At 41.3% G+C, this 13,582-nt stretch overlaps 1 protein-coding gene across 2 annotated transcripts in view; it reads left to right on the plus strand.

The window, feature by feature from the left end:
- The window catches only part of ADAMTSL3 (ADAMTS like 3), a 385,342-nt gene that overhangs the window by 306,212 nt on the left and 65,548 nt on the right, over positions 1 to 13,582 (plus strand). For both annotated transcript variants that reach the window (XM_055277435.2, XM_055277434.2), the window contains exon 20: positions 5,467 to 5,620. In XM_055277435.2, the coding sequence (XP_055133410.2) occupies positions 5,467 to 5,620 (154 nt within the window). The remainder of the gene's footprint in view (positions 1 to 5,466; positions 5,621 to 13,582) is intronic.

The following is a 13,582-nucleotide window of genomic DNA, read 5'->3' on the forward strand; positions in this document are numbered from 1 at the left end:
AAGACTATCAACACTATGAAGAAACTGTATCAACTGTTACCAGCCACTGCAAAAACATACCAAATTGTAAAGACTATCAACACTATGAAGAAACTGTATCAACTAACAGTCAAAATAACCAGCTAGCATCATCATGACAGGATTAAATTCACACATAATAATATTAACCTTAAATGTAAATGGGCTAAATGCCCCAAATAAAAGACACAGACTGGCAAATTGGATCAAGAGTTAAGATCCATAGGTGTGCTGTATTCAGGAGACCCATCTCACGTGCCAAGACACACATAAGCTCAAAATAAAGGGATGAAGGAATATTTACCAAGCAAATGGAAAGAAAAAAAAAAAAGTAGGGGTTTCAATCCTAGTCTCTGATAAAACAGACTTTAATCCAACAAAGATCAAAAAAGACAAAGAAGGGTATTACATAATGGTAAAGAGATCAATGCAACAAGAAGAGCTAACTGTCCTAAATATACATGCACCCAATACAGGAGCACCCAGATTCATAAAGCAAGTTATTAGAGACCTACAAAGAGACTTGGACTCCCACACAATAATAGTGGGAGACTTTAACACCCTACTGTCAACATTAGACAGATCAACAGACAGAAAATTAACAAGGATATTTAGGACTTGAACTCAGCTCTGGACCAAGTGGACCTAATAGACATCTACAGAACTCTCCACCCCAAATCAACAGAATATACATTCTTCTCAGCACCACTTCGCACTTATTCTGAAATTGACCACATACTTGGAAGTAAAACACTCCTCAGCAAATACAAAAGAGTGGAAATTATAACAAACAGTCTCTCAGACCACAGTGCAATCAAATTAGAACTCATGATTAAGACACTCACTCAAAACTGCACAACTACATGGAAACTGAAGAACCTGCTCCTGAATGACTACTGGGTAAATAACAAAATTAAGGCAGAAATAAATACATTATTTGAAACCAATAAGAACAAAGACACAATGTACCAGAATCTCTGGGACACAGCTAACGCAGTGTTTAGAGAGAAATTTATAGCACTAAGTGGCCATAGGAGAAAGCAGAAAATATCTAAAATTGACACCCTAACATCACAATTAAAAGAACTAGAGAAGCAAGAGCAAACAAATTCAAAAGCTAGCAGAAGACAAGAAATAACTAAGATCAGAGCAGAACTGAGAGAGATAGAGACACGAAAACCTCTTCAAAAATATCAATGAATCCCGGAGCTGGTTTTTTGAAAAGATTCGCAAAATAGATAGACAGCTAGCCAGACTAATAAAGAAGAAAAGAGAAAACAATCAAATAGACACAATAAAAAATGATAAAATCGCCATTGATCCCACAGAAATACAAACTATCATCAGATAATACTATAAACACCTCTGCACAAATAAGCTAGAAAATTTAGAAGAAATGGATAAATTCCTGGACACATACACCCTCCCAAGACTAAACCAGGAAGAAGTCAAATTCCTGAATAGACCAATAACAAGTTCTGAAATTGAGACAGTAATTAATAACCTACCAACCACAAAAAGCCCAGGATCAGACAGCTTCACAACTGAATTCCACCAGAGGTACAAAGAGGAGCTGGTACCATTCCTTCTGAAACTATTCCAAACAATAGAAAAAGAGAGACTCCTCCCTAACTCATTTTATGAGGCCAGCATCATCCTGATACCAAAACCTGGCAGAAACACAACAAAAAAAACTTCAGGCCAATATCCCTGATGAACATCGATGCGAAAATCTTCAATAAAATACTGGCAAACTGAATCCAGCAGCACATCAAAAAGATTTTCCACCACGATCAAGTTGGCTTCCTCCCTGGGATGCAAGGCTGGTTCAACATACGCAAATCAATAAACATAATCCATCACATAAACAGAACCAATGACAAAAACCACATGATTATCTCAATAGATGCAGAAAAGGCCTTTGATAAAATTCAACACCCCTTCATGCTAAAAACTCAATAAACTAGGTATTGATGAAATGTATCTCAAAATAATAAGAGCTATTTATGACAAACCCACAGCCAATATCATACTGAATAGGCAAAAGCTGGAAGCATTCCCTTTGAAAACTGGCACAGTACAAGGATGCCCTCTCTCACCACTCTTGTTTAACATAGTATTGGAAATTCTGGCCAGGGCAACCAGGCAAGAGAAAGTAATAAATGATATTCAAATAGGAAGAGAGGAAGTCAAATTGTCTCTGTTTGCAGATGACATAATTATATATTTAGAAAACCCCATTGTTTCAGCCCAAAATCTCCTTACACTGATAAGCAACTTCAGCAAAGTCTCAGGATACAAAATCAATGTGCAAAAATCACAAGTATTCCTATACACCAATAATAGAGAGCCAAATCATGAATGAACTCCCATTCACAATTGCTACAAAGAGAGTTAAGTACCTAGGAATACAACTTACAGTGATGTGAAGGACCTCTTCAAGGAGAACTACAAACCACTGCTCAAGGAAATAAGAGAGGACACAAACAAATGGAAAAACATTCCATGTTCATGGATAGGAAGAATCAATATTGTGAAAATGGCCATACTGCCCAAAGTAATTTATAGATTCAATGGTATCTCCATCAAGCTACCTTTGACTTTCTTCACAGAATTAGAAAAAACTACTTTAAATTTCATATGGAACCAAAAAAGAGCCTGTATAACCAAGAAAATCCTAAGCAAAAAGAACAAAGCTGGAGGCATCATGCTACCTGACTTCAAACTATACTTACAAGGCTACAGTAACCACAACAGTATGGTACTGGTATCAAAACAGATATATAGACGAATGGAACAGAACAGAGGCCTCGGAAATCATGCCACACATCTACAACCATCTGATCTTTGACAAACCTGACAGAAACAAGCAATGGGGAAAGGATTCCCTATTTAATAAATGGTATTGGGAAAACTGGCTATCCATGTGCAGAAAACTGAAACTGGACCCCTTCCTTACACCTTATACAAAAATTAACTCAAGATGTATTAAAGACTTAAACATAAGACCTAAAACCATAAAAGCCCTATAAGAAAAACTAGGCAGTGCCATTCAGGACATAGGCATGGGCAAAGACTTCATGACTAAAATACCAAAAACAATGGCAACAAAAGCCAAAATTGACAAATGGGATCTAATTAAACTGAAGAGCTTCTGCACAGCAAAAGAAACTATCATCAGACTAACAGGCAACCTACAGAATGGGAGAAGAATTTTGCAATCTATCCATCTGTCAAAGGGCTAATATCCAGAATCTACAAGGAACTTAAACAAATTTACAAGAAAAAAACCCCATCAAAAAGTGGGCGAGGGATATGAACAGATACTTCTCAAAAGGAGATATTTATGCGGCCAACAAACATATGAAAAAAGCTCATTAGAGAAATGCAAATCAAAACCACAATGAGATACCATCTCACACCAGTTAGAATGGCAATCATTAAAAAGCCAGGAAACAACAGACGCTGGAGAGGATATGGAGAAATAGCAATGCTTTTACACTATTGGTGGGAGTGTAAATTAGTTCAACCATTGTGGAAGACAGTGTGGCAATTCCTTAAGGATCTAGAACCAGAAATACCATTTGATCCAGCAATCCCATAACTGGGTATATACCCAAAGGATTGGAAATCATTCTACTATGACACATGCACACATATGTTTATTGCAGCACTGTTCACAATAGCAAAGACTTGGAACCAACCCAAATGCCCATCAATAATAGACTGGATAAAGAAAATGTGGAACACCATGGAGTGCTATGCAGCCATAAAAAAGGATGAGTTCATGTCCTTTGTCGGGACATGGATGAAACTGGAGACCATCATTCTCAGCAAACTAACACAGGAACAGAAAACCAAACTCCGCACATTCTCGCTCTTAAGTGGGAGTTGAACAATGAGAACACATGGACACTGGAAGGGGAACATCACACACTGGGGCCTGTCAGGGGGTGGGGGGCTAGGGGAGGGATAGCATTAGAAGAAATATCTAATGTAGATGACGGGTTGATGGGTGCAGCAAACCATCATGGCACATGTGGACCTATATAACAAACCTGCACATTCTACACATGTATCCCAGAACTTAAAGTATAATAATTTAAAAAAGGCCGGCCGTGGTTTCTCACGCCTGTAATCCCAGCACTTTGGGACACCGAGGCAGGTGGATCACGAGGTCAGGAGTTTGAGACCAGCCTGGCCAAGATGATAAAACCCCGTCTCTACTAAAAATACAAAAAGTAGCCGGGTGCAGTGGTGGGCACCTGTAATCTCAGCTACTTGGGAGGCTGAGGCAGGAGAATCGCTTGAATCTGAGAGGCAGAGGTTGCAGTGAGCTGAGATCATGCCACTGCACTCTAGCCTGGGTGACAGAGCAAGAATCCATCTCAAAAAACAAACAAACAAACAATGGACATGCCCATAGGCAGATGAATGGATAAAGAAAATATGGTACTGTATATACATACAATGAAATATTTTACAGCCTTAAAAATGTAGGAAACCCTGCCATTTGTTGCAAGATGGATGAACCTAGAGGAATTATGCTAAGTGAAATAAGCCAGTTAGGGAAAAACAAATGTTGCATAACTCCATTACATAAGGTATCTAAAATTGTCAAACTCATAGAAGCAGAGAATACAATAGTGGTTTCCCCATACTGGGGGAATGGGGAAAATGGGGAGTTGTTAAATGGTTCTAAAGTTTCAGTTATACTAGCTGAATAAGTTCTAGAGATCTGCGGTAAAACATAGTGCCTACAGGCACAGTTAACAATAGTGTGCAATTCAGAATTTATTAAGAAGGTAGATCTTATGTGAAGTGTTCTAGTCATAAATAAGCAAAACAAAACAAGCAGGCAACAAAAAACAAAAGGGAACTTCGGAAAGTGTTGGATATGTCTGTTACTCCGATTGTGGTAATGGTATCATATGGTGTTTGCATTAAGCCCAAACCCATCACATTGTACACATTAGATATGTGTAGTTCTTTGTATATCAATTATACCTCAACAAAACTATTAAAAGGGTCAAATTTTTAAAATGAAAATAAAAAATAAAATCAAAATCATTTTACTATATGAATGAATGGCTAAAAAATAAATTAGATATTAATTGCAATGCCAAAAAAATCCCACAATAATAAATTACTGGAAATTATTATCTCCAAAAGAAAGAGTGAGATGGAGGGAGGTGGAGGACGGTAGAGAGGACATGACTAAAGGAAAAAGGGAAAGAAAGAAAGAAGAGAAGGGAGGGGAGGGAAGGGGAGGAGAGGAGGAAGAAACTCTCCATGACATAAAAGATGTTCAAGCCTAGGAAATGGCTTTCTTCTTGGCACATCCGTACTGAAAATTTCCTCTTGTTTCACCCTTGGAGACTTTGCTGTTGTTGGCTGGGTCTGCCTGCTCATGCTCCATTTGACTCTGTTGCACAACTCTCATTTCAGTGTTCTGTCAGTTGTGGTGTTGGAATCCAGAGAAGAAAGCAGGTGTGTCAGAGGCTGACAGCCAAAGGTCGGCGCGTCCCCCTCAGTGAGATGATGTGCAGGGATCTACCAGGGCTCCCTCTTGTAAGATCTTGCCAGATGCCTGAGTGCAGTAGTAAGTATGTGGTGTCCGTGCTTCACCAAGATATGCTGATTCTGTTCATTTTGTCCCGATGTCTTTATTTTCCATACGTCAACAGATTTCTAATCTGTGGGTAAGGCAACTCAAGCTGAACTCTGTTGTTTTCGGCAGCGATCAGTAGAACGTAGAAGACCAAGATACAGTTCCAAGAAAAGTCTGTTTTAAGAAATGTCCGCCCACTTAGCAAATGCATCTTTTAGGCTTCCTCATTTGGATTTATGTCCTCTACTTTGCCATAATTCCTTCAGCTTAGAGCTCAGGAGTGTTCCCTGTAGAAGTTAAGCCGAAATACCTCCTGGTTCACTTTGCTAGGAATGCATTTGGACTTAATTAAAAGTAGAAGAGCTAAGTATTTTTAAGCATTCAAGTATTTTTTCTTGTGTATAATCTAAAATTGGCAAGGATAAAAACATGAAATAACTTTGATTTAAAAATGGCAGTTTGTACACCTCAATTAATTATGAATAATGAGCTTACTATAAAGAGTTCATATTATGGCTTCATTATAGCCAAAGCTAATATGCATGTAGCATTCATCTGTATTTTCAGTGTACATGATAGAATATATGTTTACACATGAATATGTATGTTTCATATAAGAGTTATGTGGGCCGGGCACAGTGGCTCACGCCTGTAATCCTAGCACTTTGAGAGGCTGAGGTGGGTGGATCATGTGGTCAGGAGATCAAGACCATCCTGGCTAACACGGTTAAACCCCGTCTCTACTAAAAGTACAAAAAATTAGCCGGGTGTGGTGGCACACTCCTGTAGTCCCAGCTACTGGAGAGGCTGAGGCAGGAGAATTGCTTGAACCTGGGAGGCAGAGGTTGCAGTGAGCCGAGATTGCACCATTGCATTCCAGCCTGGGCAACAGAGTGTGAGACTCTGTCTCAAAAAAAAAAAAAAAAAGAAAAGAAAAAAAAGTTATGTGTTAAAACATGTAAGCTGAGGGCGGCCATGACAGCAATTGAAAAGCAGGCAGCAGAGTGGTGGTGAGGAGGTTGGGAAGGGAGATAGGGAACAGGCATAGTGGAAATAACAACTTTGGAGTTCATTTACCATTTTTTCACTATCTTTAATACTCACCTGTAAAATAACATTTATTCTATCAGTTACCCTCCTGATCTGTTGGTAAGGAAAAAAAATTAAAAATGAACTATTCTTATTTTAATGCTGCTTAGGAGAGGAAAACATATATATATATATATATATATATATATATATGTCTTTTATATATATGTTATATATGTTTTATATATATATATATATATATGACATATATATATATATAAAACGTCAATTTGCCAACATCTTTCCTGGAGAAACTCACAAAACAAAATAAGACAAATAATAAAGTTTTTTTTTTTTAAGTAGTGACATTTATTGAGCAATTACTATGTGGAGTTCTTTGCATGCATTATCTCATTTAGTCCCCTGAACAACATTGTGAGGCAGATACTATCTCCATTGGAGACGAGAAACCCAAGACATAGAAAAGGCATGAGACTTGCCTAAGGCTCCCTGGCTGCCAGCTGAACTGCTTGACCACAAGTCTGTCTGATTCTTTAGCCCACGTTTTTAGCTGCCTCTCTATGCTGATTCATGGACAACATTAACATTTTTTTCCTGAGGAACGCATTTCCAAAATCTTGAGTCTAAAAACTTGAGATTCCAAGTTGTGAAGTCTCCTGGAATTCAGGAGTGTCTGTAGCATATGGCGTACTATCATACTTGGTTCAAGTTGCCTGTCTATCTGATTTTTATTAATTGTGGACGGTTGCATAGCAGTGTGGCTAGACTGTAAAAACTGCCTTAGAAGAGAGTGAAATTAAAGTGATACTGGCAGCTTCCTCTAAAATAATAACAGAATAACATGTGTGAATACATCGTGGTTATTAGGGCATCCAATGTGGTACAAGATGAAATTATAAATTATTTTGGCGTGCATTGAGGAGCAGAGAAAATTACAAGTTGTAGGGAGAAAGAAAAAACACAAGAAAAAAAGATAGTAATATTTTTTCTTTACTCCACCCCACTCCTGCCTGCCAAACATGTAGGTCATGAAGGTAGACAAGAGACAGGAATGCATGCTCCCAGCACAGCCAACGCACCCTGAGTTGGGCCCCCACTTCAGCTATAGCCTCGCCTCACTCCATAATCTTTGATCACTAGCCCTTGCTTGCTGAAATTTAGGTTCTGCTTCTACACTTTCACATAGCATCCTCTTCACCACCATATAACAGAGCAAGAGATGAGGTTGGCATTCTCTTATCCTCTCTACACAGCTTCCCTGCTGTCTTCACACACACTTAGCATGTAGATTGCCCCGTCTCATACCTTCAAAGGCACCGTGTGCAGACCCTACAAGACACTCTTCACCCTTCTTCAGGACACACCACTACCAGGACCATGATTTCTCTCCAACATTTCCTAACATCCAAGACAACCAATATCTGTGATGATGACCTTTCTAACACCTGATGTCCCAATTTCCCAACCTCATCAATTCCACTGACCCCATCACCTTGGCATTGATAACCCCTTAGACTTCCTCACTACTTGGCTCTCAGAATTAGCTTCTTGTTCTGCCTTACCCTCAACTCACTCCTGCTTATTTGGTTAGTGCCTCACCATGACCTCTGGTTCTTCCATATCTCCTTACTATCCCCAGTTTCTGCTCTTGCACTAGAAACCTTAGCCAGCATTCCTTAGGTCTCCACTTAGCCAACTCTATCGCCAAATCTTTATACCTTTCATTAACCTCCTGCACTGACCCCTGCTCAGCTTCAACCCTGGTATTACTTTTCAAGTGATTTGTTTGTTGGTGGGTTGGTTCCCTCACCTGAGCCACTAGGATTTCTTAAAGAAAATAATATCACCATGCTAATTTGACATGTTTCATATTTATGCTATTTTAGAGGGGCAATAATGGCTTTGTGCCCTATTTTCTAAGAATGCCCTAGAAATTCACCATAGCAACTATTTCCTAACGACTGTACTGACCCATTTCTCTATCAATGAACTTGTCTTTCATTCCATTAGGAATATCAAGACTAAAGTGGCATAATGTCCTGATTTTTCTCTCTGCTTCACCTCAAATCTACCCCCTCTCCTCCTCAGATTAGAAATGTATAATCTACTCCATCCATTATGGAAGGGGGTCCGTAGACAAGAAAATCAGGCCCAGTAGTGCTGTGAACTTTATTTTCTACCAAGGTTTCAATTCTAGAAAATGTGTCCTAATCGGTGCCTTGGGTTTAAGTAAAACCCATCCTCTTTGGAGGGGTGATTTTTCTTGGCTCTGACCATTTTGGTGTGCAGCAGGTCCAAGTCAGGTGGGAAAGATGTCTTCTGCTCCCCCTAGAGGCCAACGGCACACCCTATAGTCCAATGACACCCACTGCCTGCTTCTCCCCAAACAATCCCTGCATAGTCCCCTTGTTCAAATTCTTTCCGTCCTCATATCTAGTGACTGAAGTTCTTCCTGCTCCTGAAGGGTCAACACAAACCCTACCTTCCCCAGCAAGCTTTCTCAGTCACACTTAATGTCTGAAGGGTAATATGACATTGTGGTTAAGCTCACTCACCTGAGTTCAAATCCTAGTTCTTCCAGTACCTCATCATGTGACACTGAGCAAGTTATTTAATCTATGTGGGTCTCAGTTTTCTCATCTGTAAAATGAGAACAGTCTTTATACCTACCTCACAGGACCGTTCTGAGAATCATGAATTAATACCTATAAAGTGCTTCGAATCAATGTCAGGCACACACTAAAAGCTCAAAAATATTGATTATTTTAAAGGTCTTTTTAATCTCATTTCTATTATAGGTTTAACACAGGATAAAATATAATAAGTAAGTTGTGTTGTATATTCTGGCCTATTAGGGTATGAGCTTGTATGGGGTAGGTACACAGCACCTCTGGATGTTCTGTTTTGTCTTTTTCTATATAATCCCCCAACATGTTTATCAGAATTGTATTCATGGACATTCTTTTTAAATATGTTAGATGTGGTTCATTCTCAAAGTGCTGTTAGAAATCTACCTGTCTTGGTTTCCAATCAGGCGTCTAAAGAAAAGAAGGATAACAGAAATATGTAGTGTTTGATTTTAGATTTTTTAAATTATGACTTTTAGGGTTCCTGAGCTTTGGTAAAGAAGAATTTTTATTTTTCCCCAAAGTACTGAGATCAGGATGGATTAGGGAAGAGGAACCCAGGCATGCCCTATTTTATTGAAATGTCAAGAAAAATATGCCTCAGCCCCTTCCCAGGGGTATCTCAAATCTACTCTCATCTCTCCCGCCCATGGTCTCTCTCCTTGCACTGGCACACAGCCTGCGTCTTTTTTCTTCTTCTTCTTCTTCTTTTTTTGAGATGGAGTCTAGCTCTCGCCTAGGCTGGAGTGCAGTGGCACAATCTCAGCTCACTGCAAGCTCCGCCTCCCAGGTTCACGCCATTCTCCTGCCTTAGCCTCCCAAGTAGCTGGGACTACAGGCACCTGCTACCATGCCCGGCTAATTTTTTTTTGTATTTTTAGTAGAGACAGGGTTTCACCATGTTAGCCAGGATGGTCTCCATCTCCTGACTTCGTGATCCGCCCGCCTCAGCCTCCCAAAGTGCCAGGATTACAGGCGTGAGCCACCAGGCCTGGCCAGCCTGCGTCTTTAGCTTTCCAGCTTCCTACACACCTCTTTGACTTTACCATTAGAATATGGTCTCCCCTGCTCTAACTCCTCCTCTAGCTTTGCTAGTTCTGGCTGCTTCCAGTAACACCAATCCCTGCTTGTCATAGCTACAGTTGTAGAGACCCAGCCAGGCACAGGCCTACCTCACCAGCACCCTCTTGGGCTGGCGGCACTTCCTGCAGGGTCCCAGGACATACGTGTTACTTTTTCTTTTACTCATTCATTGCCTTAATTCATTCAACAAACAGAAGGCAGTGGTCAGTGACACTGGGTGGGCAGAGGTCAGGAAGAAATTCACAGAGGAGGAACTCTTGAGTAGACTTCTGAATGACATGTCTGTTCATCGGGCCCACATGTGGGTGGATACAGAAGAATGTGAGGAAGGAGAGCAGTGTGGATAAAAGTAGGGGGTGTCAAATGGAGTGGTAAGTTTGGGGGAACTTCAGCAGATTCCACAGGAATAGAACATAGGTTCAAGAGAGAGCTTGAAAAGTTAGCTATAGAGACTCTTGAACTCCATGTGAAGGAGTTAAAATTGTATCCAAGAAGGAAGTGACTTGGTCAGGTTTTATTTTAGTTCATTTACTCTAAGAGCTGTATAGATATATTGGGTAAATATGAGAGTAAGGCTGGGAGTCTAGTAAAGGGGATATGGCAATATCTTCGTGAGAGAGCATCAGAGTAGAAACAATGGGGATGAATTCTAACGATGTTTCACATGTGTCATCTAAATTCCTGATGCCTGATGAGAGTTGGGAGCTATAGGACAGAGACAGTGGTGGGTTTGTGAATGTTCAACAGCTGGCTTTGGTAGTAGGGTGGTGAGTGGGGAGAGGTAGCTATCATTTGTTGTGGTTGCCTATTTCCATAATGTAAATACTCCCATCGTAGCTGGTTTCCAGCTACCAATGTGACTTCATTGAATGCAGAGTTGGGAATAGTGGCTAGCAGTCTCACTGACTTGTGATTCAGGGAGAGGCAGGGCCAGCACACCACTGGACAGGAGGAAATCTAGATCAGTGGTCTACAGCCATTTTGGCACCAGGTACCAGTTTCATGGAAGACAGTTTTTCCACAGACCAGTCATGGGAGATGGTTTTGGGATGATTCTAGCACATTACATGTATTGTGTACTTTCTTTATATTATTATTACACTGTAATGTGTAATGAAATAATTATATAACTCACCATGATGTAGAATCAGTGAGAGTCCTGAGCTTGTTTTCCTGCAACTAGATGGTCCCATCTGGTGATGATGAGAGACAGTGACACATCATTAGGCATTAGATTCTCATAAGAAGCCCTCAGCCTAGATCCCTCACATGCACAGTTCACAATAGGGTTTGTGCTCCTATGAGAATCTAATGCCACCACTCATCTGACAGGAGGTGGAGTTCAGGCAGTGATGGGGAATGGCCGTAAATACAGATGAAGCTTCGCTCACTGTCCTCACTCACCTCCTGCTGTAAGGCCTGATTCCTAACAGGGGGTTCAGGTATTGGGGACCCATGATCTAGATGATTCCCTGGTTTCTGGCTTGAGTAAATTGGCAGAAGTTAATGCCATTAACTTGGGGAATATAAGAAGAGGAGAATAATTGGGATGGGATAGGGTAGGGGGCATATAACGTGTTTAGATCAGGGGTCCCTAACCCCCAAGCCATGGACGGATACTGGTCCATAGCCTGTTGGGAACTGAGCTGCACAATAGGTGAGCAGCGGGCAAGCAGGCGTTACCACCTGAGCTCTGCCTCCTGTCAGATCAGCAGTGTCATTAGCTTCTCATGGGAACACAAACCCTATTGTGAACTGTGCATGTGAGGGATCTAGGTTGCAGCTCCTTATGAAAATCTAACGTCTGATGATCTGAGGTGGAACAGTTTCATCCCAAAACCATCTAGCCCCCAATCCCCACCCCCACAACAGGTTTGTGGAAAAACTGTTTTCCATGAAACCAGTACCTGGTGCCAGAAAGGTTGGGGACTGCTGGTTTAGATTATGATCATTTAAACTTGAGGGACCTGGAAGAGATTTCCAGTAAGAAGTGGATAATTAGATCTGAAGTTCCAGAAAGAGATCTAGGCTAGACAGATAAACTTGAAGGCATTAACCTAGAGTTGTTAGTTAAAACTACAAAATCATCCAAGGAAAAGCATAGAGCAAGAGAGAAAGTGGCCATGCATTGGCACCTGGGGGGTAGAAACAGCCAGCTAGGTACTGGCAATGGTGGTCAGAAAGGACCAGAAAAAAAAAAGGTAAAAAAAAAAAAACTTAAGGGGGAGAGACTTCTTCATGAAATGAGTGATTAAAGGTACCATATGCCCTAAGATGGTCAAGTAAGAATACTGAAGAGAAGGCATTGAATTTGTCACTAGGGGGCCCTTGGTTGTCTCTTCCAAGTAACATTTAATGTGGTGTTGGGAGCAGAAGCCAGACTGAAATTGGTGGAAGAGTAACACAGAAGCAACCTGAATTTACTGTAGCCGGGCCTCCATGGGCCTCAGGGGCCTCCGTTGCTCGTTTTGGAATCCATCCACAGCATCACTGGTGGCCTCCTCTCAGCCCACTGTGTTCAGAGAAGCCTGAAGAGAATCCAGAGTATCTGCCCAGGTTCTTGGTACAGCTTCAAATGAGCTTCTCAGATCTTTACTCCTATTAGGAGGAGTGGAAACCAGCACCAGCCCAGCAGCCATATTCAGGGCTGGTTCCTGAGAGGCCAGGGTTCCAGCAGGGTAATAGGAAGGTATTGATGCCGTGTCATGGCCAGAGCAAATGCTGCCAAGATCACGCAGAAATATCCAGCCAGATGGCTTGGGGTAGAAACCTGGCATGGCACCGGGACTTGAAGCCATGCCAGGGATATGACTGGAGTAAAGGCAGGACCCAGCAAGCAAGGAGCTGAGGTCATTGCCATAGATGGCTTTGGGCACCCGGAACTGGCCTTGACTGGGTGTAGCAGGCTGACACAAAGACCCAGAGAGAGGACTTACAGAAGAAAGCTCGTTTCTTTTTCTAGAATGTGGCATTTCTCACATTTAGCACAGTGGGAGAGGTGGAGGGATGGGTTGCTGCTCCAAGCAGCCCCTTCAGGAGGGTGCTGCAGTCGATACCTGGCCACTGTCTGCAGAGTGCATGATGCCCCTGCCTAATCAGGCTTGGCCAGTGTTGCCATTTTGGGGCATCTCCAGATGAGAGAGGAAGGTCACCCCAAACCAGACCAGTTTCTTGCCCAAGAACTATGTTCAAT

The sequence above is a fragment of the Symphalangus syndactylus genome, chromosome 5 (assembly GCF_028878055.3).
Source record: "Symphalangus syndactylus isolate Jambi chromosome 5, NHGRI_mSymSyn1-v2.1_pri, whole genome shotgun sequence".
Lineage (NCBI taxonomy): Eukaryota > Metazoa > Chordata > Mammalia > Primates > Hylobatidae > Symphalangus > Symphalangus syndactylus.